The following is a 26364-nucleotide window of genomic DNA, read 5'->3' on the forward strand; positions in this document are numbered from 1 at the left end:
AATTGTTTGTTGCTAAGGATGGTACATTCTTGGAAAAATATTTCATTTCCAAGAAGGTAAGTGGGAGTAATATATTTCTCGAAGAAATTCGAGATGCACAACAAATGGATGTGGATCACTCTACGTCAGAAGCAGAAGTACTTATGCCATTGCCTATGGTTGAGGAAGTGCATCAAATGCATGATACTCTTCCTATGCATGACTCTGTGCTGGAAGAAGTGATTCCAGCACTTCCTCCTACTGCTCCACTCGAACTAGTTCGTGCGAAAATTCTCAAATTGTTGAGAAGAATATTTCTCCTATTGCTGCGCCCCCTAGGTCTAGTAGACCAAGAATTCCATCAAAGAAGTATGTGGATTTCTTGTTGACTGAAACTTCTGAAATTGTGATTTTAGAACATGAAGAACCTACTAGCTACAAAGATGCCTTGACAAGTCAAAAACTCTGATAAGTGGCTTGGAGCCATGAATTTTAAAATGGAATCTATGTCTGACAATCAAGTATGGGACTTGGTTGATTTGCCTAATGGGGTAAAACCTATTGGTTGCAAATGGATTTTCAAATTGAAAACATACAAAGACGGAAATATTAGGGTTTTAAAACAAGGTTAGTGGCAAAGGGTTACAAACAAGTTCATGGTATTGACTATGATGAAACCTTTTCACCAGTAGCAATGCTTAAATCCAGAGGATGTGTATATGACACAACCAGAAGGTTTTCATGATGCAGAAAATCCTAAGAAAGTATGCAAGCTTTAAAAATCCATTTATGGATTGAAGCAAGCATCTCGAAGTTGGAATCTTCGTTTTGATGAGGCAATCAAAATGTTTGGTTTTCTCAAAAATGAAGATGAACCTTGTGTTTACAAGAAGTTTAGTGGGAGTAGTATTGTCTTCTTGGTTTTCTATGTTGATGACATATTACTCATAGGAAACGATATTCTCATGCTTGACTCGGTCAAAGAATAGCTGAAGAGTTATTTTTCTATGAAAGACCTTGGAGAAGCTGAGTACATTTTGGGGATCAAGATCTATAGAGATAGGTCTAAACGATTGATTAGACTTAGTCAAAGAACTTATATTGATAAGATTCTTTCAAAGTTCAAGATGGAAAACTCCAAAAGAGGTTTTCTCCCCATGCAACATGGTTTTTCGCTAAGCACGACTCAATGTTCTTCAGACATTGATGAGATTAAGAGAATGAGTAGTGTACCTTATGCTTCAGCAATAGGGTCCATTATGTATGCCATGATTTGCACTCAGTCGGATGTTTCATATGCTTTGAGTATGTGTGGCAGATACCAATCAAATCCAGGTGATGCAAACTGGAATGCAGCTAAGAATAACCTAAAGTACTTGAGAAGAACTAAGGATCATTTCTTAGTGTATGGAGGAGAAAGTGAACTAAGGGTTGAAGGTTACACTGATGCGAGTTTCCAAACAGACAAAGATGACTTTCGATCTCAATCTGGTTTCATCTTTTGTTTAAATGGAGGGGCTGTGAGCTGGAAAAGTTCAAAGCAAAGCACAATAGCTGAATCTACGGCAGAGGCTGAATATATTGTTGTGAGTGATGCAGCAAATGAGGCAGTATGGATGAAGAAATTCATTTCAGATCTAGGAGTAGTACATAGTGTTGAAAATGGGATTGTCTTGCATTGTGATAGGCAAGGTGCCATTGCTCAAAGCAAGGAACCAAGTTCACATTCAAAATACAAACACGTTTTCAAAAAGTTTCATATCATTCGCGAGATTGTTCATTGAAAAGATGTGATTATTTGTGAAATTTGTACGGATGACAATATTGTTGATCCGTTAACTAAACCTTTACCTCAACCCAAGCATGAGAGTCCTACTAGGGCTTCAGGGCTGAAACATATGGGGGAGTGGCTTTAATTGTGTACTATTTGTTAAAATTAGTGACAAATGTAAAGACATTTGGTTATGTTTGTTTATGTTGATCAATAAATATGAATGTTCTTATTTAATTATGGTTTGGTGTTAAATAAAATGTCTAAAGTATTTAATAATATTCAATAGGTTTATCAAATACGTGATTTGATGAATGAAACCCTATAAATGAACTGAAGTTATTTAAAATACTTTTTGTCCCTAATCTAAATCATTAATTTGGACAAAATTGATTTTCAAAAAGACTAGTTTGTAAGTTGATTGATAGAGCGGTTTCATGGGCTATAGGGACATAGAGATGTCTAGTCATATCCATGGATATGTGTAGCGATACATATTGGACAGACCTATTTGATATTCTTCAAAATTATTTGGAGAATTTCATTACTATATTTAGTGGATTCCATTGACATGAGTATGACATTATTCTCATATAATGATTAGTAATTTTTTTGATATTCTCAAACGTCGTGCTGTCAAAGGAGGTTATAAAGGGATTTGCTCAGATTTACGAAAAATTAAGTGGGAGTTCTGGTTATACAAGACTGGATAATTCCTCCTATTATTAGGATTGGTGTCTTTGGCCTCTTAAAGAGTAAAACTGAAAATGCATAGCCGTGCTCAAATGGATTAAAGAGATAATCATTTGTTTCGACAGTTCATACACTGATTTCAAGAAATAAATTTGAACATTAGTATAAGTGACTGAATCGTCATTATGCTATCAAATTTTGACATCAAGTGACTTAAGGAATTTAAAGTTACACACTTGTTTTAGGACAAGTGGGAGATTGAAGGAAATAAGTGTCCTAATAATCAAGTGTAACTACTAAAATATAAATAGGATATAATATGGAGATGAATACATTCGATTATATTACATGGTCATAGTGTTTTGCTAGAAACCAACTTTGATTTGTATATTAATTAGATTTGTATACTGCTATTATAATCGGGTCCTATGAGGTCACACGTATAAGTTACCAATTGGATAAAACAGTACCAATTGCATAAGATGCTCTTTGGACTATTTAGTGTAGGAGTTATTAGTATGTATTGATGAAATGTTTTAAATGAGAATTAAAACACAAAATTAATTCATTTTGATAATTATCATTTATATGTAACCATCAAATGGGTATGTGAAGAGGTTTTGCATTTGTGTATAAATAGATGCACTTTGCTCATCATTTTCATAAGCTTGTGTGTTATTTCTCTCTACCTTTCTCCACCTTAAAAGTAAAAAGAGTGTTTACGTTCTGATCTCATTTTGTGACATTACATACCCGGTCGTACTACGTGGAATTCACGCATCGAGGGTATGAATTTTATACATACTTTTTATATATAATATATGCATGAGATGCTGTTTTAGGTGTAAAAAAAATATGTTTCATGAAATTCCAGTTAACACATCTAAATCATACAGCAAAAACGTACTTGACTTAATAATGGCGGTTTCATCAGCATATACCTTCTGATGCTAACACCCACAACTCAAACTTTCTAGGATATATAGTCAAATTATTGACACTATTTTCGAAGTCCCGAAAGTTCTCAATCCACATTTGTGAACAAAGTGCAGCCCCATCTTGCTTTATTAAGCTTAAAGGATCATCTAGATCATGCATTTTTCGATTGTGGAAAAATGCAGAAAATACCCAAATTAGGGATAACCCATAAGACATTTATATATTCATTAAATTGACTTAATAATGGTGGTTTCAAGGTTGTTAGACGCATTTGGAAAGTTGATCAAAAAAAATTTATTTCTTTCAACCAGTGGAAAAGCCAACAAGGAAAGGGAATCGAAAAATCAATTCCACCTGTATTCAAGACATCAAGTTTTTTCAATTTTTGATGACAACTTCCCAATCCTAATTGCGAGAAAAAAGTAAATCAAAAAGACCTAAAACAAAATGAAAAAACCTTGTAACACAAATTCTTGTATGACTGAGTCTCATTATGAGATATGCCTCGTACATGAATTAAATAGTCCAATAATGGAAATTTTTAGCTCACTTCTTATTTAGAAATCGTCTCACTGTGAGACGATCGCTTACAAGACGAACTGTTGTTTTCCATTTTGTTTAGCGTTAATCATCCCAGATCCTAGATTCCTAATATTTTTGTAAAATGATTATCATAGTGACTACCGTCGCACTCATCAACTCAATCACCATGGTTAAAAGAAATTATTTGGTGAATCTTGTTGATTCATATGCTTGTAGGGTTTATTTGTAAAGGGATAATCGAAGAGGACAGGAAATGTTAGATGATGAATAGTGTGAGGTATTGAAGGAAAATTGCAGGTAGAATTTAAATTGAGGAAAACTCATTTGTAAAGGGATAATCGAAGAGGACACGGAAAGAAAAAGGGGTTTAAGGAAGATGAATAGTGCGAGGTATTGAAGGAAAATATCATTATTTTCAAAAGAAAATTAATATCATTAAACATTAAAAAAAAAAAGAAAATATAAAAAAATAACAAAATTAACCAAAAGTGAATGTTTTCTAAAGGACTTTGCTACAGTATAACTTTGTTAATACCATGTGTAAAAAACTTTAAAAAGTGCTATCACTCACATTTAGCCAAACCACAGTTTTATCATGTAGAATTTCACATAAATAAAAACGTAAAGTTGGAGATGTTTAGTGACAACTCATCCAAACTTTAAATAAAATCAATTATAAAATCAAATGCATCCTTAAGCTTACATTGAAAGTCAACCACCACAATAGAATTATCTAGAGTCCAACCTATTTTTTCAAACCCTTGCCCTTATTCTTTCGTCGGGTAACAGTAACCCACCCATCATCCACCTCCATAGACTGGGGAGCAACTTCTTGATTTGGAAAATTATCTATCATCATCATGTTTGGACTTTCGTCTTCACCAAGATCGTCAACGTCCTCGTGATCGTCAACCAACTTGATAGGCTACAACAAAGAAGTATATAGAATAGTATATTAGCATGAACCAATAATTTTTTATGTTTTTCATCATATCATGAGTTAAACAAAATTCTTTCAACTCTTGTTATATTACCTGAATTTCATTGGGTACTGCTGGTTCCCTAAGCTTTTGAATTGATTGGTAATTACCTTCTAAGCACTCTTCATACATTTTCATTAGTAGTTCTGCTACCTAAAATAAGCCAGCAAAACATTAATGAAAAATAAAAAATAAGTACAATGATGAAAAGTTTGAATGACAGACGAGGACCACCTCTTCAACAATAGTACGGCATGGAACTACGCCTATAGAATTAAGGTTCTCTATAAGCAAATTTTCCAAATCGTCAACGTATAGAGTTGCTGAGATACAAAAGTAGATTTACGTCAAAGAGGAACCCAAATAGTAAACAATATTATGACATAACATGCTGCAAGAACTAAAATTACATTACCCTAAACCTTATTTTTCAAAACAAGCTCCACAAGAAATGAGTTTTTTAACCGCCAATATGTAAACATGAATATATATATATATATATATATATATATATATATATATGGGCAGGAATTGAGATATACATATTGTCGCAAAAGGTATACATACTATCTTATAAAGCGTACATGGTTTTGTGAAAGAAAAAGTTCATGATATTTACAGAAATTTCATCCGTATATGCATACCTTTTAAGCATGTATGTATACCTTTTAAGAATGTCCAATTATTTACAAAATTGCCACCAGAATATGTACATCATTCAAGCTTTTATGTACTCTTGTTTTCAGTTTTCACCGCTTTAATTGGTTTTCACATGATCCAAATCCTATATATATATATATATATATATATAAATATATATATATATATATATATTTATATATATATATATATATATATATATATATATATATATATATATATGCACTATCTAGATCCAATAGATTGGGGCTTTAATTATAGCAATGCGCGTCTTGGTCGTAACCGTACAAGGCTTTAATTGGGCCTTTTGCTATGTGGGCTTTTACTTCTTGTGCAAAAGGCCTGTGAATCTAAACTTTTATGAGCCAAAACCGTAGTTAAATCCGCTCAAATCCATCTTTTGCTCTATTGTAACAATAGATAATTTAGTCAAAGAAATTAACCTCAACACAACCTTGTCTCGACCTTGGGTTGTTCAGGTTCGGTCTAGTTTTAGATTCGGGTCACTTTTTGCATGTTTTAACCCAAGTTCTTATCAAATTTTGCACACCTGTTTTTAGATAGTTAAAACCCAAGTTCTTATCAAATAATATGTAATGTTAACTATCTAATAATGCAAAACTAACTTACAGTAACAGATAACTTACCACTACTAAAATATGTAATAGAATCTTAGTATTATGCAACAATTACTTAACTATCTAATTGCAACCAATGTAGGATACTAACATGGATAATATTACTAATATTGGCTAACTACTGCAGCTAAATCAAGGCCCAATTTAACATAGCGACTTTGAACATATACCATTATCAAATAAAGACCATGAACCTATGAAATATGGTGCACCACCTAATGGTGTAATTTTTAAAGGCAAATTTTGCAAATAAATAAAAAAAGGTATTTTCGATCGCCAATGTCTAACCGTATAAAAACAATACCCTAGCCCATTTCTCACTTACCTCATACGAAACTAAACCCTAACTTCTCATTCTCTTCTCTATCCCTCTCATACAACCTGAGCACTTTTTTCGAATACTGTCCAACGAGGCGGTTTGGTCATAGATTTCAACCATATCTTCCAACCAACTTTAAAAGTATGTTTTTTTAAACTTTTAACCATTATTTATTTTATTGTTTTTTTAAGTATTTATTTGGATTTAGGAATAATATGAGAAATTTTCCTTTGATTGTAGTTGAATAACTTGTTTTGAAGTCTGATCTACATTATAGGACTATTTTATGCTTAAGGTTGTATAAATGGCGTTTTCATTTAATTTTTTGCGGGTAAGTATATTTATTGGTGGGTGGTTGGTGGTGTATAGGTGGTGGTTTCGTGGGTGGTTGTGGGGTGGTGGGTCAGTAGGGTTGGGTATTGAACCACTTTGGGATGACTTAGAAGTGGTTGATGAATCAAATGAGGCTACAGAACAAAGCAAAGGAAGAACCACAACAGCAGAAGAAGACTCACAACAAGATACAGACTCCAAAGCCTTGGCACAACAGAGGCTGACCAAAACTGACGACCAGCTGACCTTGCAGGCCCTGACCAGAACAACCCCAGACTCTTTTGGAACCATGGAGGGTGGCAATGGAATATCGACACATGGACCTTCCTACCTTGGTCCAAGAAGCCTATTGAAAATCACTGACAACCCTCAAGAATCAGTGCTGAAGGTCACCCAGTCAGCAGATACAGCATAGCAGTTCTGAATGAAACTGCTGACCAGCAGACCTTGTTGTTCCTTGCAAGAGCAAACCTAGAGTTCTGAAGAATCACCAAGGGTACAAATGGAATCTCTGCACTAGAATCTTCCTACCAGGACTCAAAGATCCCCTCATCAATCACTGGAAGATCCCAAGAAGATAGGGGAAAGGTCACCTGGTCAGCAGTTGTCTGGCAGAATTTCAGATTGCTTAGATTAGTTTGTTTTTAGTTCTTTTAAAGTGCACATGTTTTGCACGTGTTTTCTTTTGACCGTTATAGTTAGTTTGTTGAGTCATTAGTAGTCTCATTATATTTTTCCCGTCCCTTAAGTCTATATATAGATGGCCTTAGCCTTGTAAATACTCACTTTTGAGTTTGAAGAAATAACAATTCATTGGATTTAATTCCTTTGTTTTTCCTTGAGTGTGTATGAACATTCAACAATTTTGAGTAGTGCAAAATTATCACCTTTTATAACTGAGAGTAGTCCTTGGTTGTAATAAGGGAATTGGTGGCCTTGGAGAGTCAAAACTCCTAGTCTTTCAATTCAAGAAACATCCCTTATTGTGTTCTGTTCTATTTTGTGAACAACCATTGTTTGATTGTTTTGGGGCATTTGATTGTATAATTGTAGAGGGTTAAGGGCTGGTTTTATTCCCTGCACCGCATTGAAGTTTCCCACCCCAAATTCAGTCCAATTTGGTATCAGAGCCACAGGTTGCAGTGAACGGAAAATCAAGAAAAGCCTTGATCAATCAGAAACTGATCCTGCATGTGTCTGGTAAGAGTTTTCTGTCATATCTCTTTGTAGAAGCGTGGCTATTATCAAAATTATCTGGAGTATTGAAGGTTTACATCTAAATCTTAGTTTCTTTACATTACAAATTGATTTTACATTGTAGAAATTTTCATCCTGCTGAACAGAATCTTGAAATTTCAAGATTCTGATCTTTTAGTGGACAGGTGGTATTTCTTCTGTCTTAAAATCTTCTGTGCATTTGTGTGGAATTTTCTTTTTAAAGTTTCATCATGAATGCTGAAGAAAGAAGAGCTTTGATGGAAGAGGCTTTAGAAAACATGACCCACAGACTTGCTGAGTGGTGGGGCATTTTAGATCAGAACAGGGCACATCAAAACAGAACCAATGAGGATAGGAGTCTAAGGGTGGATGTGGCTGAGTTTACTGGTCAGTCCTTGAATCCTGAGGAATACATTGATTGGGACTCCAACATTGAGAATTATTTTGAGTATAGGGACACCCCATTTGATAGGCAATATAAGATGGCTAAAGTTAAACTTACTAAGTTGGCTGCCACTTGGTTGGAGGGAGTCCAGAGGCAGAGGGTAAGAGAGGGCAAAGGAAAAATTGATTCATGGGAAAAACTTAAAGAAGAAACTTAGGAGAAAATAATACTTTCACTCAGGGTAACAAGTCAGTAGCTCAATACATCCAAGAGTGGGAAAGGCTATATGTGCTTTGTGACATTAGGGATTCAGAGGATAAGAGGGTAGGTAAATTCTTAGGGGGGCTGAGGGAAGACCTTAGGCTGAAACTAACCACAATTCCTCACCTGACAGTAGCCCTGGCTGGGGAGCAAGCACTGCTCTTAGAGCAGTACTCTAAGAAAAGAGTCTCATAAACCACGGGACAGTCTATGTATAGGAACAATCAGCCCATGAATACTAGGAATGTGAGCACCACAGCCTCATCATCTAAAACCAACACTAGTGAACACAAGGGTAAGAGTGTGACCCCAATTAAAGATGTGGTATGTTTCAAGTGTCATGGCCATGGACCCTTCAAGGTTAATTGCCCTAACAATAGAGCTTTCACCCTAGCTGAGTGGGAAGAAATCAGAAGTACAGATAGACCTAAGACCATCCATGTTAGTATTAATGGTAGGGAAGAAGAGAGGGGCACTGTCACTAATGAAGAAGATCCAGATGGCACCTACATAGTTAAGGAATCAAGAGCAGTTACACCCTATGCTTCAGATTCTGAGTCTGATAGAGAACCACTGTATCCTGAGGAGGAAAGGCATAAAGTTTTGGTGATTAGAAGGAGCTTCCATACCACTCCTAAGGGCAAAAAATCTTATCAAAGAGAAAATATTTTTCAAACCAAGTGTAGGATTAATGCGAAGCTTTGTGACCTAATCATTCATGGGGGGGAAGTGAGATCAATTGTGTGAGCCAAGACTTAGTGCAGGAGCTGAAACTGAAAACTCAGGCACACCCTCACCCCTAAAAACTGAGATGGTTAGACAACAAGTCCTCTGGGTCAGTAGGAAAGCAGTATTTAGTGACTTTGACCATAGGCTCCTACCAAGACCCAGTGTTGTGTGATGTTTTGGACATGAGTGCTTGCCATATTCTTTTGGGAAGGCCTTGGCAATACGATAAGAGGGTTAAGCATGATGGTTACACCAATATCTACACTCTGAGGCATGAGGGAAAGTTGAAAGAACTGATACCCTTACCTCTTCACAGAGCCATACCTCCACCAAAGACCAAACAGCCTGTGCACCTCATAAGCAGGAAGAGCTGTGTAAGAGAGTTGAGACAGGCAGGATGCTGTTGGATCTTGTTCACTAAGGAAGTTGAGCAAGGAAAGATTGAGTTGCCCAAGGAAATTAAGTCTATTGTTGAGGAGTTCTTAGATGTCTTCCCTGATGAGTTACCCTTAGGTTTACCACCTATTAGAGGTATTGAACATCAGATTGATTTAATACCAGGAGTTGTGCTACCTAATAAGCCAGCATATAGGACCAACCCTAAGGAGGCAGAGGAGTTGCAGAGACAGGTGAAGGAGCTCTTAGATAAGGGGTTTGTGAGGGAGAGCCTCAGCCCTTGTGCTGTGCCTACCTTGTTAGTTCCTAAGAAGGATAGGACTTGGAGGATGTGTGTTGACAGTAGGAGTATAAATAACATCACTGTCAAGTATAGGTTCCCAATTCCTAGGATAGATGATATCATGGATGAGCTTTCTAGTGCACGGTGGTTTAGCAAGTTGGACTTAAGGAGTGGATATCACCAGATCAGAATGAGAGCTGAGGATGAGTGGAAAACTGCTTTTAAGACCAAATATGGGCTATATGAGTGGATGGTTATGCCATTTGGACTCATTGGGGCACCTAGCACATTTATGAGATTGATGACTGAGGTTCTTAGGCCCTTCTTAGGAAAATTTGTGGTTTACTTAGATGATATCCTAGTCTACAGCATAGGATTGCAAGAGCACCTAGGTCACCTTAGAAAATTGTTGGAGAGGCTTAGAGAATAAAAGCTTTATGCTAAACTTGAGAAATGCCAATTCTTGATGACAGAAGTGAACTTCTTAGGATTCATTGTAGGGAAGGAAGGTATTAAACCAGATCAATCCAAAGTAGAAGCCATTAGGGAGTGGCCTACACCTAGCACCATCACCCAAGTCAGATCATTTTATGGTTTGGCTTCATTTTATAGGAGATTCATCTAAAGCTTTAGTAGTGTCATGAGTCCCATCATTGAGTGCACTAAGAAGGGAATTTTCACTTGGACACCTGAAGCACAGAAGGCTTTTGAGCAGATCAAAACAGCCATGTGCCAAGCACCTATCCTTAAGCTACCTAACTTTAGCCAACCTTTTGAGGTGGAATGTGATGCAAGTGGGACAGGGATTGCAGCTGTGTTGCTGCAAGAGGGGAGGCCTATAGCTTATTTCAGTGAAAAACTACACCAAAGTAGGCTAAACTACTCCACTTATGATAAAGAGTTCTATGCTTTAGTAAGAGCTCTTGAACATTGGTTACATTATCTGAGAATTCAGCCTTTTGTGTTGCATACTGATCATGAATCCCTCAAGTATATTAATGGACAAAAGAAACTAAGTCTTAGACATGCTAGGTGGGTAGAATACTTGCAGACCTTTGATTTTGTGGCTAAGTATAAGACTGGTAAACAAATGTGGTGGTTGATGCCCTGAGCAGGAAACAGCATTTACTAACCTTGTTAGAGTCTAAAATCTTAGGTTTTGAATTGATCAAAGAGCACTACCCTACTGATGAGGACTTCAAGGAGATTTATCTTAGCTGCTTGAATGGACCTAATGGCACATACTATGTTCAACAAGGCTTTCTCTTTAACAAAAATAGGTTGTGCATACCAAGATTACCTTTAAGACTTCTGTTGGTTAAGGAAGCACATGTGGGGAGCCTTGCTGGCCATTTTGGGATTCAGAAAACATTAGATATCTTGGCTCAAAACTTCTTTTGGCTTAAGATGTTAGGAACTGTGGGAAAATATGTGCTTAGGTGTGAGGTTTGCATCAAGGCTAAACTAGTGTTCCACAAAGGAGAGTACAAACCCCTACCTGTTGCACATAGACCTTGGGAGCACTTAAGCATGGATTTCATTGTAGCCCTACCTAGGACACAGAGGGGCAAAGATGCCATCATGGTTGTTGTAGACAAATTCTCTAAGATGGCTCATTTCATAGCATGCACAAAGGTTGAGGATGCACAAAGCATAGCTAGGTTATACTTTGTAGAGGTTGTTAGGTTGCATGGGGTCCCTAAATCAATAGTATCAGATAGGGATAGCAAATTTCTAAGTTCCTTTTGGAACACCCTGTGGAGACTGCTTGGCACCAAGCTTTATTTCAGCACATCTAATCACCCACAAACAGATGGGCAAACTGAGGTGACTAACAAGACCTTAGGGTCTTTACTAAGATCACTTGTTAACAAGAATCTTAGGGACTGGGACTTAAAGCTAAGTCATGCAGAGTTTGCCTACAACAGAAGTCCTAACTATAGCACAAAATACTCTCCTTTTCAATGTGTGTATGGAATGAACCCTTTATTGCCTTTGTCACTGATTGATCTCCCTGTTGATGACAGATCTAATACTAAGGCTCATGAGAAAGCTGAGAACCTGTTGAAAATCCACAAGAAAGTGCATGAAAACATAGTGAAGGCCAATGCTAGATACCAGCACAGAGCAAACAAGGGACTGAAGGAAAACAAACAGTAGCAGATTGGGGATTTTGCTTGGATTCACCTAAGGAAAGAAAGGTTTCCTCAACTCAGGAAGAATAAGTTAATGCCCAAGGCTATGGGACCATTCCAAATAATTGACAAATATGGGGACAATGCATTTAAGTTGGATTTACCAGAAGAATTTGGCATATCTCCCACCTTCAACATAGGAGATCTGACTCCTTACTTAGGGGATGCTGAATTGAGGGCAATTCCTTCTAAAGAAGGGGGGAATGAACCACTTTGGGATGACTTAAAAGTGGTTGATGAATCAAATGAGGCTACAGAACAAAGCAAAGGAAGAACCACAACAGCAAAAGAAGACTCACAACAAGATACAGACTCCAAAGCCTTGGCACAACAGAGGCCGACCAAAACTGACGACCAGCTGACCTTGTAGGCCCTGACCAGAACAACCCCAGACTCTTTTGGAACCATGGAGGGTGGCAATGGAATATCGACACATGGACCTTCCTACCTTGGTCCAAGAAGCCTATTGACAATCACTGACAACCCTCAAGAATCAGTGCTGAAGGTCACCCAGTCAGCAGATACAGCATAGCAGTTCTGAATGAAACTGCTGACCAGCAGACCTTGTTGTTCCTTGCCAGAGCAAACCTAGAGTTCTGAAGAATCACCAAGGGTACAAATGGAATCTCTGCACTAGAATCTTCCTACCAGGACTCAAAGATCCCCTCATCAATCACTGGAAGATCCCAAGAAGATAGGGGAAAGGTCACCTGGTCAGCAGTTGTCTGGCAGAATTTCAGATTGCTTAGATTAGCTTGTTTTTAGTTCTTTTAAAGTGCACATGTTTTGCACGTGTTTTCTTTTGACCGTTATAGTTAGTTTGTTGAGTCATTAGTAGTCTCATTATATTTTTCCCGTCCCTTAAGTCTATATATAGATGGCCTTAGCCTTGTAAACACTCACTTTTGAGTTTGAAGAAATAACAATTCATTGGATTTAATTCCTTTGTTTTTCCTTGAGTGTGTATGAACATTCAACAATTTTGAGTAGTGCAAGATTATCACCTTTTATAACTGAGAGTAGTCCTTGGTTGTAATAAGGGAATTGGTGGCCTTGGAGAGTCAAAACTCCTTGTCTTTCAATTCAAAAAACATCCCTTATTGTGTTATGTTCTGTTTTGTGAACAACCATTGTTTGATTGTTTTTGGCATTTGATTGTATAATTATGGAGGGTTAAGGGCTGGTTTTATTCCCTGCACTGCATTGAAGTTTCCCACCCCAAATTCAATCCAGGTATGGTGTTTGGTAGGTAAGTCTAGTGGGATGGAGTGTGCAGGTAGGTTGGTGGGAGGTTAGGGTAGTAGTTTTTATTTATTTATTTAATGTTTAATTATTTTATTTAAAAATTTCTTGTATTCGATTAATAAATGTATAGTAGATTTTTGGCTGCATGTATAGTTTGTTTTTCATCCCTTCCTGACATCCCTTCCTAGATCCCGATCATAGTTTTATAAACTAAATACACTAGGTATGATGATGATGGTTTAATGTATTTAGTGAAATTTAATTTAAAATTATTGATTATGATTAGTTGACCAATAACCTCTTGTGATTCAATTGAGGAAGAGATTTGGCAATCCAATACAACTCTTGATCGAATTAACGAGCTCATCAAGGAGCACAAAATTCTAGATGAAACCAATAACCTCTTGCGAATCATGCCCCAAATTGTCGCCCAAAATAGTCGACCACCGCCGCCATCATCGCCTTAGTATTTTTATGTTTTGTAATTGAAACAATGTTACCTATTTGTATGATTGTATTATTCAAATGGATGGTTGTAATTTATAAAACAATTAATATTTACAGGTGATTTTACTTGTAATTTAATATTTTTTGTTAATTAATTTTTTTTGTTTTAAAAACTAACAATATTAATATTAATAATATTTGTTATTGAACAATAAAATGATAATAATAATAATAATAATAATAATATGTAATGTTAACTACTAGATTTCGACCACCATCATCAGACAAGGCTATTCGATGGCCACCAGTTTCGACCACCCTTATAAAGTGGCGACCTAAGGTGGTAACAAACTCTTGGTACTTCACAAAGGATGATACTTTTATACACTATGCGAGTCGGCCAGTTCTCAAACAATGGATATGCATTTTGCATGCAACTTCTTGCTACTTAATTCAATAACTTTTATTTTTATCGAATGTTATTTATTCCTGTTTTATGATATGTTTATTGTACATTTTTTTGGTTTTTGTTATTGACGCAAGTGGCATCTACAAACAATCGTGGATTTGCTTTATTGAATATGTCTCCAATTTTGTAATTAACACACTTTTAACATTCATTTTTGGTTTTGGTTTTCGGATTTATGTGAACATGGTAATATTTTTTACTAGTTGACTCTACAACTAATTGTGGTGATAGTTTTTGGGCATGTACTACACTTTTCTAATGCAAGTAATTATAGGACTTTCAACATTTATATATAATTATAATATTAGTTTTTTATTATTAAACATTGCTCACAACTAATATATGTGGTTGATTTATTCAATCTCCAAGAATAATGGATTAGGCTACCCATAAAAATCGTTGCAAAAATCAAATATGTTAAAAGTTGTTGCAATAAATAGGCATTCTTGGTGATGTCGTTGCAAAAGACATGGCTCTTGTAATGATAAAATGTCGTTCCAAAAAATGAGCATCTTTTGTAATACATAATATTGCTGTAAAAAATACTAGCTTTTGCAACGAAACTGATTTAGAGCCGAAATTTATTTTTGCAATATTCATATGATTTCATTAGTAGAAAAAATTATTTTTTGCAAGGAAATAATTATGGAGACAAATAAAAGTTGTTCGGTCTAATATGAGACAAAACTATCGTTCAGTCTAATATTGATATAATTTAAATTTCAACTACACAAGTTTAATTTTAAAAAGCTTGCCTAGGCGGACCTAAGACTAGTGCAGTGATGGGGGTTGGAAACAATGACAGGGCTTTGCAAAGCAATTCCTTAAGGCAAGCACCCTAAAGTGCCTTAAGGTGGTAGCCTCAAAGCTAGCAGAATTGATGTGAGCACCCACCATGAATGTTTTCTTTTCTTCTCTAGTTCTCTCATCTTCCTTTTCGTTTTATTTCTCTCCTTTTTTTTCAGGAAAATTTTACAATTGGCATATAAAACAAAACTAAGCCAATAAAAAATACTCATTCTATCCTTCGCTTTTGCTACATAATCTATTTTTAGTTAACCTTAATTTGGCACGACCATTATTATTTTCATGTCCGACATTCTCTATTAATTCTATCGTTAAATCAATTCAAGTGGATTTTGAATTTTAACTCTTATTGAAAAGCTTCGAAAGTCTATGAAGCTCAATTACATATTTAATAGAGTTGGTTGTTCATTGGCACCAAAATTGAACATTATTTTGAAATACACGAACTTTAGAAAATAATACTTACTATCAAGTAAACGCAAAAGTGATCATTCAGGCTATCTGGTTGATTTGGTTGATTTCAAAACGGGTGTCCTTCGGTTCAGTTAAGTTTCATATATGTGGCGCGACGGGTCATGTTCGGGTTAAATTAGTTAGTTATGGGTCGATTGAAGATTAGTTAATCAAGATATATCATTATATTCTTGCTTCGCAGTTGTCCGAGGGACGAGGGTCTAAATCTGAACTTGGAAAAGAGTCCAAACCTAAATGACTATTTCTAGATCTGGGCATGGATTTCGATTTAGTCACTTCAAAATAAAATATTCTATTTAGAGTTTTTAGGTATTATTTAAACTTATGTAATCCTCTGTATATAATTAATAATATTTTTTTAACTAACACATTGTTAGTGAACCATGTTAGATCTATGTGTAGTTTCTATAAATTTTTTTTATTTTCTTTCTTGTATTTGTTTTCACTATAACAATAATGTTGTGCAACTCAAACAAAGGTGAATCACAAATAGCTTTTAATATAGAACATAAATAATAAAATAGTGATTGTGAATTGATCTAACAAGAGAATGTGACACTTAATATATAAAGGTAGTACATATTATTTTCATAGCACATTGGTTTTGGTTTATAACATATTCCCAATAGTTCTATTACTAAAGAAATTAAATTGACCAATGTGAACAGTTTTTTCAAATAATAATGATGCATTATAATTTTAGCATAATCACCGTTCAATTTGTCGATACGTCATAGAATTAAATCAAGGCCGCATCGCATCGCATCGGCAGCGTTGTAAAGGTTTTCAAAATAAACGAATCGATTTTTCCCGCGTTGTAAAGGTGTAAAAAAAACCGCGTTTTGGGTCGCATCAAGGGATATCTTATGGTTTCAACCGATATTTAAGCGATATGATAACCGCATCACTCTCGTTACCGCATCAGCGTTGCGTTACCACGATCACGACTGTTACCGCATTTTTACACTATGCGATACGTAAAACATTTTTCTTAGGGGGTATTTGGTATACAAAGTGGAAAGGGAATGGAAGAGAACCCTTAAGCAAAGGTAAGGGTTATGTTAAGTGTTATTGTTGTTAATTATTTGATATAAATTGACAAAGAAAACAGATACTAATAAATTCTATAAGTAATCAAACCTTATATACTTTCTCGCCTCAAACCATGACCAATTGACCACCCCTTCCATGAGAGCTTCCAAGCCTTATTTAAATTTCTACCAAGATCCTACAACCACCAGAACCACCGCTTTCACCATCTATGCCACCACCAACATCACACTTTCACATCACAAAATTGGCTAATTAAAGCCACAAGTTGATTGGACATCATTCTTGTTTAAAATCCTTAAAGATGAAAATGCAATCTACTCAAGAGCATACTGGTATTCAGTAGTAGAAATTGAGTACACAATCCAATACTCCTCATACTTTTTTTCTCTCTCCTCTAATAAACATGAAATTGAGTAAATGATTTGTTGAGATACATCTCGAACTTGGTAAGAAAATTCAATTTGTTATGTTTAATTGAGGAAAGATAAAAAATAGTGTATAATGGGTTTGTTAGATTGGTGGTGGTAAAAGAAATAATGGTGAGAACCTGACTCGTGATGAGAGAAGAAAAGATTTGAGGGAAAGGGCATATGTTTCTACAATATTTCTAAAGGTAACAAAAATAGGGGTAATTGTTATCCTAAAGTAACAGTAAGGGTTATAAATTTTTCAAAGCAAACACAAATGAAGGGAAACAGTTAATTGTTTCCGTTACCAATACACAAAAGTACAGAAACCAAACAATCCCTAAGAGTATATGTTTAGGGTAAATAAATGCTCTTTGATTTCAACTTGAACATAAAATGTATATAGATAGTTCAACTTTTATAGGTACCCAATATGTTATAGCATGTAGTTAGTAATACTACAGAATTGATTCTTGCGCAATTTTACATGCAGCGAAAGTACATTTGTGTAGATGATTGTTGAGCTAAAACATAAATTCCTCACCTCTAGTTCAAAAATTCTATTCTTAATTACTATTTTATGTTGCATCTTTTTATAAAGAACATGAGATAAAATGTGGATTGATAGTGTCGGTGTCCACCTTATCATCCTTTGTATTCTTTTCATGACCAATCATATGCAAAATTGGATGACACATGAATCATAATTTCAACCATAGATTTTAAAAGACTTCAATCTTGACCATTGATTTCAAATGAAACTTAAACTAGTCACCTTTATTTTAAGGTGTTTATAACTCTTATGATTCAAATATATTTCCTACTAACTTTATATTAAGATTTACATTTTTAATGATAATGGTCCACATGTTTTTCTAACAAACTCTATTATAACATTTTTTTTAATTTAATTTATTGATAAAGTTGTTTACAAGGTAGTACTCCTAGAAGTTAATTTCAAACATTCATTTATCATTATAAAAATGAAATTAATCATAAATTGTTGAGCTAACTATTGTACACCTATATGCTGAAACTATATAATAAGTATAATAATCATTTATAAACTGAAATTATTCATAAATTTTCTGGAGGTTCGATTGGTTTTCGGTCTATGTTATAGTAGTTTCGAGATTGCAAAAAATTTCGGTTAAATTCGCCTTGGGCTTACGGTAGGTTCAGCTAAAAATTTAAAACATAGAATTTTAAAGTTTGGATAACTTTTGTTTCAGATCGGATATTTGGGTCGAGTGACCCCATGTAATATAATCATATGCCAAAAAAGTTAAAATGATACCAATAAAACTAAATGACAATACCACCAAAAAAATTAAAATGTTAAGAAATACCTTTTCGTTTTTTGGTTGGTTGGATGAAGAATTTAAAAACACAAGACTCAAATTTGACTGCTTTTTCACGAGAATAAGGTCCTGCAAATCCAAAATTCACTGCATCTTGAATCTCTACCCAACGTGAAAAAACAATTGATATCCCTTCTTGTAAATGATGAACGGCATCATAAGTAAGCCTTGATCTCTTCGACACTTCCATAATGTTCAACACCTAAAGAGCGTCTTGATAAGCCACCTTATAAAGGAGTTCCTCTTTCTAATAAAAGTTAGTTGAGAATTCAATTACATCAAAAATCAAAAAGAACAAGAAATACAAAGAATAGCTAAACCAATCATACAGACCTTTGCAACAGGAATACTAGTAACAGAATTATTGTAACAAATACTGATCTTACTTGAAATGGTGAGACCTATTAAGTTACTCTGAAACAAGAAAGTTGACATGACTAAGTAGCAACGCAAATTCCACAGATTGTATGACAATCAAACCCTAAACCATCGAACAAATTACTAACAAATCAAAATTTCCCCAAAAATAATCAAACCCTAAACCCTAAACCTCTCACACACCAACAACACCCACAAACAACACCGAACCACCATCAACACCCACAAAGCATAATTCCATAAAAAAATTTTAAAAAAAATAAAGCTTGAAGTAGGAATATACATACAAGAATGGAGTGAGGAGATCGCAGGTTGTGAGAGTAGCTGCCAATAGGAGTGAGTGAGGCGAATTGGGGAACCATCGCCAATATCCTAGGGTTTTCAGTTTTGGTGGCATAAAAGGCTCCCCAAATTTTATTTTTATAAAAAAATTACTAATTGGTCGCCTATTTCATATTTAATGATCTCAACTTTTCCCCAATCTTTTTGTCTACTAGTACCAAAAATTTTTAGAACTTTCTTCGCCCAGTAATTTTGTGAAGTACTTAATGTCGGCATAGAATATGCTAATTCTGCAACCGTGTTCAACTCATTAACATATAATTCCCAATTTACCCCCTTAATGGTCAACACCTAAACTACTCCCTCTCCTTCTCTAAAACTACCACCATTATCTCTCTCCACCCCTTTCACCATTTCTCCATCCACATCAAACACCTTCACCTTCACTACCAAGCCATCAGCACCGACCACCATAGCAGCCACAAATGCTGCCACCCATGATATCACTGACAAGCAGCCACCCATTGACGCATCCATCAAGAGCATCACCGACGGTGCTAATCAGCATTCGCCGCGTTAAACTTCCCCGTCAATATGTCAGAGGTAAAAGTATGTTTTTTTATATTAACACACTGTTTATGCATTATTAGGGTAGTATATTTCATTCTTTTACAAAGTATGGAGATTTAATGCACCTATCATACATTGAGTATAGCAGTTGTTTCATGGAACTACATCTAACGCATATATTATGCACTAAAATGGGTTCAATTTTATTTTTTTATTTTAAATCAGATTAGCATGATAGATAGGGATGAAAGTTTGGTCAATGGTTTGGACTTATACCAAAACCAACCAAACCGAATTTTATTCGATTTTCATATTTTCAAATCAAATCCAAAACAAATTTGTTTCTAGACCGAACCGCAATTTACTTTTATAGACTGAATCCAAACCACCTAACCAAATTTTTGGCTTGGCACCAAATAGCATTTTGAACATAATTACAATAATTTATAGCAAGTTGTAAATGTCTTACAAAAAATATTAATACATAACACTAAGCATAATGTTCTTCAAAATAGCAAAGTCTAACCAAATTACTAAACAAAGTCTTTCAGAATACCAAACATAATGTTCTTCAAAATAAACATAATGTTCAATTCAAAATCAATAAACTTAATAGCTTAAACTTGAAAATCAATAAACCCTAGAAGTATATCTGTAAACCCTAGAAGTAAATCGAAAAACTTAATAGCTTAAACTTAGAAAAAAATGTTAGTAAATACCTTTACAATTTGTATTTTGTCAAAAAGTACCTAGAACAAAAATTTTTGTCAAGAACTACCTAAAAAAATTTAATTTATTTGTCAAATAGTACATTTTCATGTTTCCGTTAACTCTAACGTTAGTAAGACATGTAATACTCATATGCCCATTAAAACCTTGAACAAAAGAACACTTGAGCCAAAAGAACGTTAAACATTTCATTATTTCTACTTCTATCACATTCTTTTCATTCCTTTTCGATTAAAAGCCCCAAATATTGTACCTTTTGGTTCTTCCTCAATTGCTTCTTTTAAATTGGTCATTTTAATTTAGATGATAAATTAATCTTGCAACTCATTCTGCTGACAAGTGTTTATCCCCAATTCGATTTTGCCTATTAAAAACCCTAAGTTGCGATTCATTAAGCAATTCAGTAATATTATTGATCTCAATTGGGCCTTTTAATTCCTTACATCAAAAATGATCGCAGGTTTATTTGGGGTGTTGAATGGTAGGTTTTTCCTCTAATATGAATTTTTCGAGATTTTGATGAAAATTTACTGAACTACTGCTGGTCATGTACATCACTCCTAGTAATAGAAATTTGACGGCAGTAGTTATTAGGTATTTGATGATAAATAAATCATTTTTTTTTTTGGTACTTTTGACAAAAAATATTTGTTCTAGGTACTTTTTGACAAAACGTTAAATTTTATAGGTATTTTTTGACAATTTTTCATTAAACTTAAGCGAAAAACAAAAATTAATAAACCCTAGAAGTAAATCATTAAATTAACACAAACATAAAAGAGATTAAACTAACGAAAATCAATAACCCTAACGAAAATCAGTAAAGCAAACTCATAAAAACGAAAAAAAAAATAAAAATAAAAATAAAAATAAAAATCAATACAAATCGCAAAAGTTAATAGAGATTAAACGAAAATCAATGAACTAACCTTGAAGAGTAGAAAGATCTAAAACTCAAGGTTGATGTTGAAGAGATTTGAAGAAGAAGAAGAAGAAGGGTTGGGGAGAGATTGGAGGCGGAATCAGAATGAAAGAAGGACAGGAAAATGAAAGTGAGATGAAAGAGGAAGAAGGACAGAACAAAAGACGTTTTCAAAAGTCCAGCCCATTATGTTAATTTCAAAAAAAAAAGACTGATGCGCGTGTAATTATAATCTGAAAAGTCACATAATGTATTTAGAGTTATAACAACATTTATTTGGGGTTATAACATAATATATTTGATGTTATACCAGTATATATTTGAGGATTACAACATAATTTATTTGGGGTTATAACATAATATATTTGAAACTATAACAATATATATATTTGAGGTTATAACATAATATATATAAGGTTATAACAACATATATTTGTGGTTATAACATATTAGATTTGGGGTTATAACATAATATATAGCTCAGTATATAATGGTCTGTGTTTGAATGTAACGGTCCGGTCTAAGTGGCTCGGAAATTCATATGAAAATACGAACTCCGGTTCACTCGTCGGACTCTAGAGAAAGGTCTCCTCTATGATCGTCAACGTTCCGTCGATAAAGAAATATAATTAAAGTAGAAAACAGAACCAAAGCGAAAGAAACAAATCAACGAAAGTTCTTACGTACAACTCGAGAGCCTAATGGCCTCTAAATAAACTAAAGGAAAATAGATGAAACGAAAGGAAACAAACACAAACTCTTGTTACATGATTCAGAATTATTTCTACTCATGAACTTATTACAAAAAAAAAAGAGACATAGTCTTGATGATTACGGTTTCTAAGTCGAGTCCTCACTCCAATCCCCACCTGCAATCAACCTGTCAGTTGTCGTATGACAACACGTAGCAAGTTCCAAGAACAATTCCAATACACGTCAGAGACTTCATACAAATATCAAACATGTTGAATACAAGCAACGTGTTCATCTTAGCATGCAAAGGCTCTAATATATTCATCACTAGATAATCCAAACTTGTAAGGTAGCCCGTCCTGTTCGGGTCGTTCAAGTATAAATCCAATCATTTTGGAGGAATACACTTGGGAGAGCTAATCCCAAGGCAACCACCGACCTAAGACGTTGCCCGTCCTGTTCGGGTCGTCAGAGGTAAAAGTATGCATACCCCCATGGTGACCGTAATGATCCAAAACTGCCATGGGAACAAAATTGTATAATCCAATCCAAAAGTTAACCCCTTTGGGTAACAAACACATAAATCCTCAATTCCAAGTTAACTTCTTTCAAATTATTTGAGATGTCTAATCCTTATGTGATTTACAATGCGCGATTAGAAATAAAACAACACTACTTGCACAACCACATAAACAGTATGGTCTAAGCGTGTACCTTTAAGCGCTGCAAACAATTGATATTCAAGCACGACAGGAATTTCACCCTCTTATGAATCGAGGTCCTAAGAACACACACACACACACACAACGACCACGTATTAGAATGTGTTTACACATTTCATCCACTCCATTCTACTAAAATCACTAAGACTTAATAATTTTAAATGTTCTCAACAAATTCCCATTAGTTCCAAATTTTAATTTTTAACCAGAAACTTAAATGGCCATTTCAGAAAAGTTAGAAAATTCAAATGAAAAATCCGACTTCACCACTGCGTCCGGAACGCATCAATTACCTTGGGTACCAAATCTCATAATTTCTAACTTCTATTTACTATTTTTAATTATTTTAAGCGTTTTAACGAATATTCATCATATCGGTAAATTAAACAACGGAACATGACTAACATTTCCAGGTTGACACCAATACCGAGGCAGCAGTTGCTGTCCGGAAATATTTTATTATATCATTATTTTATATATATATATATATATATATATATATATATATATATATATATATATATATATATATATATATATATATATATATATAATTTAATTTATTAAATCCTTTTTAATCCCATGACTAAATAAAACAAACAAAACCACATTCACTTTACTAATTGGATCCTCAATAGTGACCCAACCAAAACATCCAACACATAAACAACTTGATATTTACACATATCTATTAATACACAAAACTTCATCACCAACTCAACCCACAATCAAAACATAAAAGTCATCAAATCAAAACATCCTCATCAACATAATCCTTCAAGAAAAGTTTGAAATTCATAAATTGTGATAATTAAGTTAAATACTTAATTCTCTTAACAAATTAAAATTTTGTAGAGAATCGTAAAATCAAAACAACCTCTTGAATCAATATACATATATAAAAACAATCCTTCAAACAAATTAAATTTTGTTAAAGGATTATATCTCATGGATGATTACTTAATTAATCCGTAAACTTTAATTTCTCCTAGCAAATTGAAATTTTGTTAGAGAAATTAAATCATAAAATTTTATTTAAATACCAATATGAACTTGATTCTTATAACAAATTTAAACTTTGTTAAAGAATTATTAAATCAAGAAAAGTTTTATAAAAGAAACATGACTTAATCCTTTTAGCAATTTAAATTTTAAAAAAGAATTATTAGAGACGATTTTATATAAAAATACTCAATCCTCCTAAAAAAAATCATAGGATATCATCATATATAAAATGTAATCCATCATAGAAATCTTATAAGTAAAATTTATAATTAACAACTCAACTTAACTTACCTTTTGATTAAAGGATTGGATTGAACAAATGTTTTTTTTTTTCGTTGATGAACTGAAACCCAAAGAATACTAATGAATTTTTTCCTGAAATTTTCCTCCCATGATTCACTCATATAGCACGCTTAATTTCCTAATAAATTCATAGAATAATTGCCTAACTTCAATGCCCCTTTTAATTATCATTAAACATGTAATTAGGGAGGAGTTACATGACTCCTCCACATCCCTCCACTCAACCGGCCATCCCATGAAATTACCCCTTTTATAATTATTATTTTTTTTTAAATAATTAATTGTTCGATTTAAATGTAATACGATTACGCAATAAACTTGTTACGTGACGAAACGCGCGCACAACAAAGTATACTCGAATAATTATTTAATATATTTAATCGACTAATTATTTATTAATAATTTATATATATATGTATATATATATATATATATATATATATATATATATATATATATATATATATATATATATATATATATATATATTTAATCGATAATTTAACGGGGTGTTACATTGAAGGTATAGTATTTTTATAACATCGAATATATTATGTTATAACCCCAAATATATGTTATTATAACTCCATATATATATATATATTATATTATTACTTCAAATATACATTGTTACAACTCTAAATATATTATGTTATAACCTCAAATATATTAAGTTATAACTATAAATATATGTTGTTATAACCCTATATATATTATGTTATAACCTCAAATATATATATTGTTATAACTTCAAATATATTGTGTTATAATCAAAAATAAATTATGTTATAAACCTCAAATATATACTGGTATAATACCAAATATATTATGTTATAATCCCAAATAAATATTGTTATAACCCCAAATGTAACTTTTCACATTACAATTACAGTTACACGCGCGTTAGTTTTTTTTTTAAATTATCCTAATGGGCTGGGCTTTTGAGAACTGTCTTTAGAAAAGACAGTCTCAAGTAAGAATTGTTGCGGCGGATAATGGGGAACCAACACTCTGGGATTGAATTAGATTTAGGGTTAGCGACTTACGTGTTAGCGTGTGAAATACTGAAATGTCATTATGGGCCTGGGCTGCCCTCCTATTTCTAAGAATATTTGAAAAAAATAAGATTATTTAACAACTTTTTTCAAAAACCAAGCTTCGTTCAAACTTTATTCCCAACATAAGCTTCCGTACACCCGAAGCTAGGCCTGGTAGATAGCCACACTTACTAACAGCGAATTAAGTATAAATGGTCAAAAATTTAGTCAAGCCTCAAGTCGCTGTTAGTAACAGCGACATAAGGGTTGACTGGTCAAACCCTTATGTCGCTGTTGCTAACAGCGACTTAAGGCCTGTTATATTTTCCAGTTTCCTTCTTCCTCATTTCATTTTTCATTTGCGACTTTTTTTACTCAAAACCTACGAAAATCTCCATCTTCTTTCCACCATTAAAATCAATTTCAATCCTTCAATTTGCCTCATCAAATTCCAAGTTTCTACTAGTAATTAGTTCTCTCATCTTCCTACGTTCACTTAAGGTACTATTTTTTTGTGTTTTTCGTCATTTTTCGAAAATTAGGGTTCACAAAATGTTCATGAATTTTGATATAAATGCAGGTTCATAAACTTGCAATTTAGTATTTCTTGTTGATCTACAACTTATTAAGGTACATTTTTATTATAAATTTTTTAGTTCTTGTTGATTTTAAAATGTATGTCATTTATAATGGTTATTTACACTTAAACTCTATGAATATGTCAAATGTACTTGTTATTTGCCATGATCTTCGTAATGAGGTTGTTTGTTCATGAATTTAATGTAGAAAATGTTTGAGTTTAATGTAGAGAATGTTTGAATGCAAATCCTAAATTTGAGTTTAATTTAGAGAATGTTTGAATGTAAACCTTAATTTTAATCAATGTTGTTATTTATGTATATATTTATGAACTTGGTGATGATGATTTTGTATGTATTGTTGTAGAAATGGCTTCATTTCGTGTGACTGTTGTATGTTTTTAGAATGGTTCAATTCAATCAAGTGGTAGCAATGTTAAGTATGTTGGGGGAAGACGTAAACTGTTTGCATGCAACTCAAACATGGATTTGAATGAATTTAAACATCTTATATGCTCTAAGATTGGCATTGACACTACAAGAAGTAATATTAATGTAAT

At 33.8% G+C, this 26364-nt stretch overlaps 1 protein-coding gene across 3 annotated transcripts; it reads right to left on the bottom strand.

Moving 5' to 3' along the window:
- Window positions 1-4497: 4497 nt before the first annotated feature.
- On the bottom strand, window positions 4498-21648 carry LOC130817579 (uncharacterized). 3 transcript variants are annotated; one of them, XM_057683371.1, is made up of 5 exons: window positions 21474-21648; window positions 18574-18787; window positions 5140-5228; window positions 4960-5058; window positions 4498-4850 (listed from the first exon to the last, which is right to left on the bottom strand). In XM_057683371.1, exons 2-5 carry the CDS (start codon window positions 18773-18775, stop codon window positions 4671-4673), a joined length of 570 nt encoding a protein of 189 aa, XP_057539354.1. In that variant the 5' UTR covers window positions 18776-18787; window positions 21474-21648; the 3' UTR covers window positions 4498-4670. The 3 variants fall into 3 exon arrangements, with proteins under 3 accessions (XP_057539354.1, XP_057539351.1, XP_057539352.1); XM_057683368.1 differs by having other exon boundaries at window positions 18574-18832; XM_057683369.1 differs by having other exon boundaries at window positions 18574-18828; window positions 21474-21621.
- Window positions 21649-26364: the final 4716 nt, after the last annotated feature.

The sequence above is a fragment of the Amaranthus tricolor genome, chromosome 7 (genome assembly GCF_026212465.1).
Source record: "Amaranthus tricolor cultivar Red isolate AtriRed21 chromosome 7, ASM2621246v1, whole genome shotgun sequence".
Classification (NCBI taxonomy): Eukaryota; Viridiplantae; Streptophyta; class Magnoliopsida; order Caryophyllales; family Amaranthaceae; genus Amaranthus; species Amaranthus tricolor.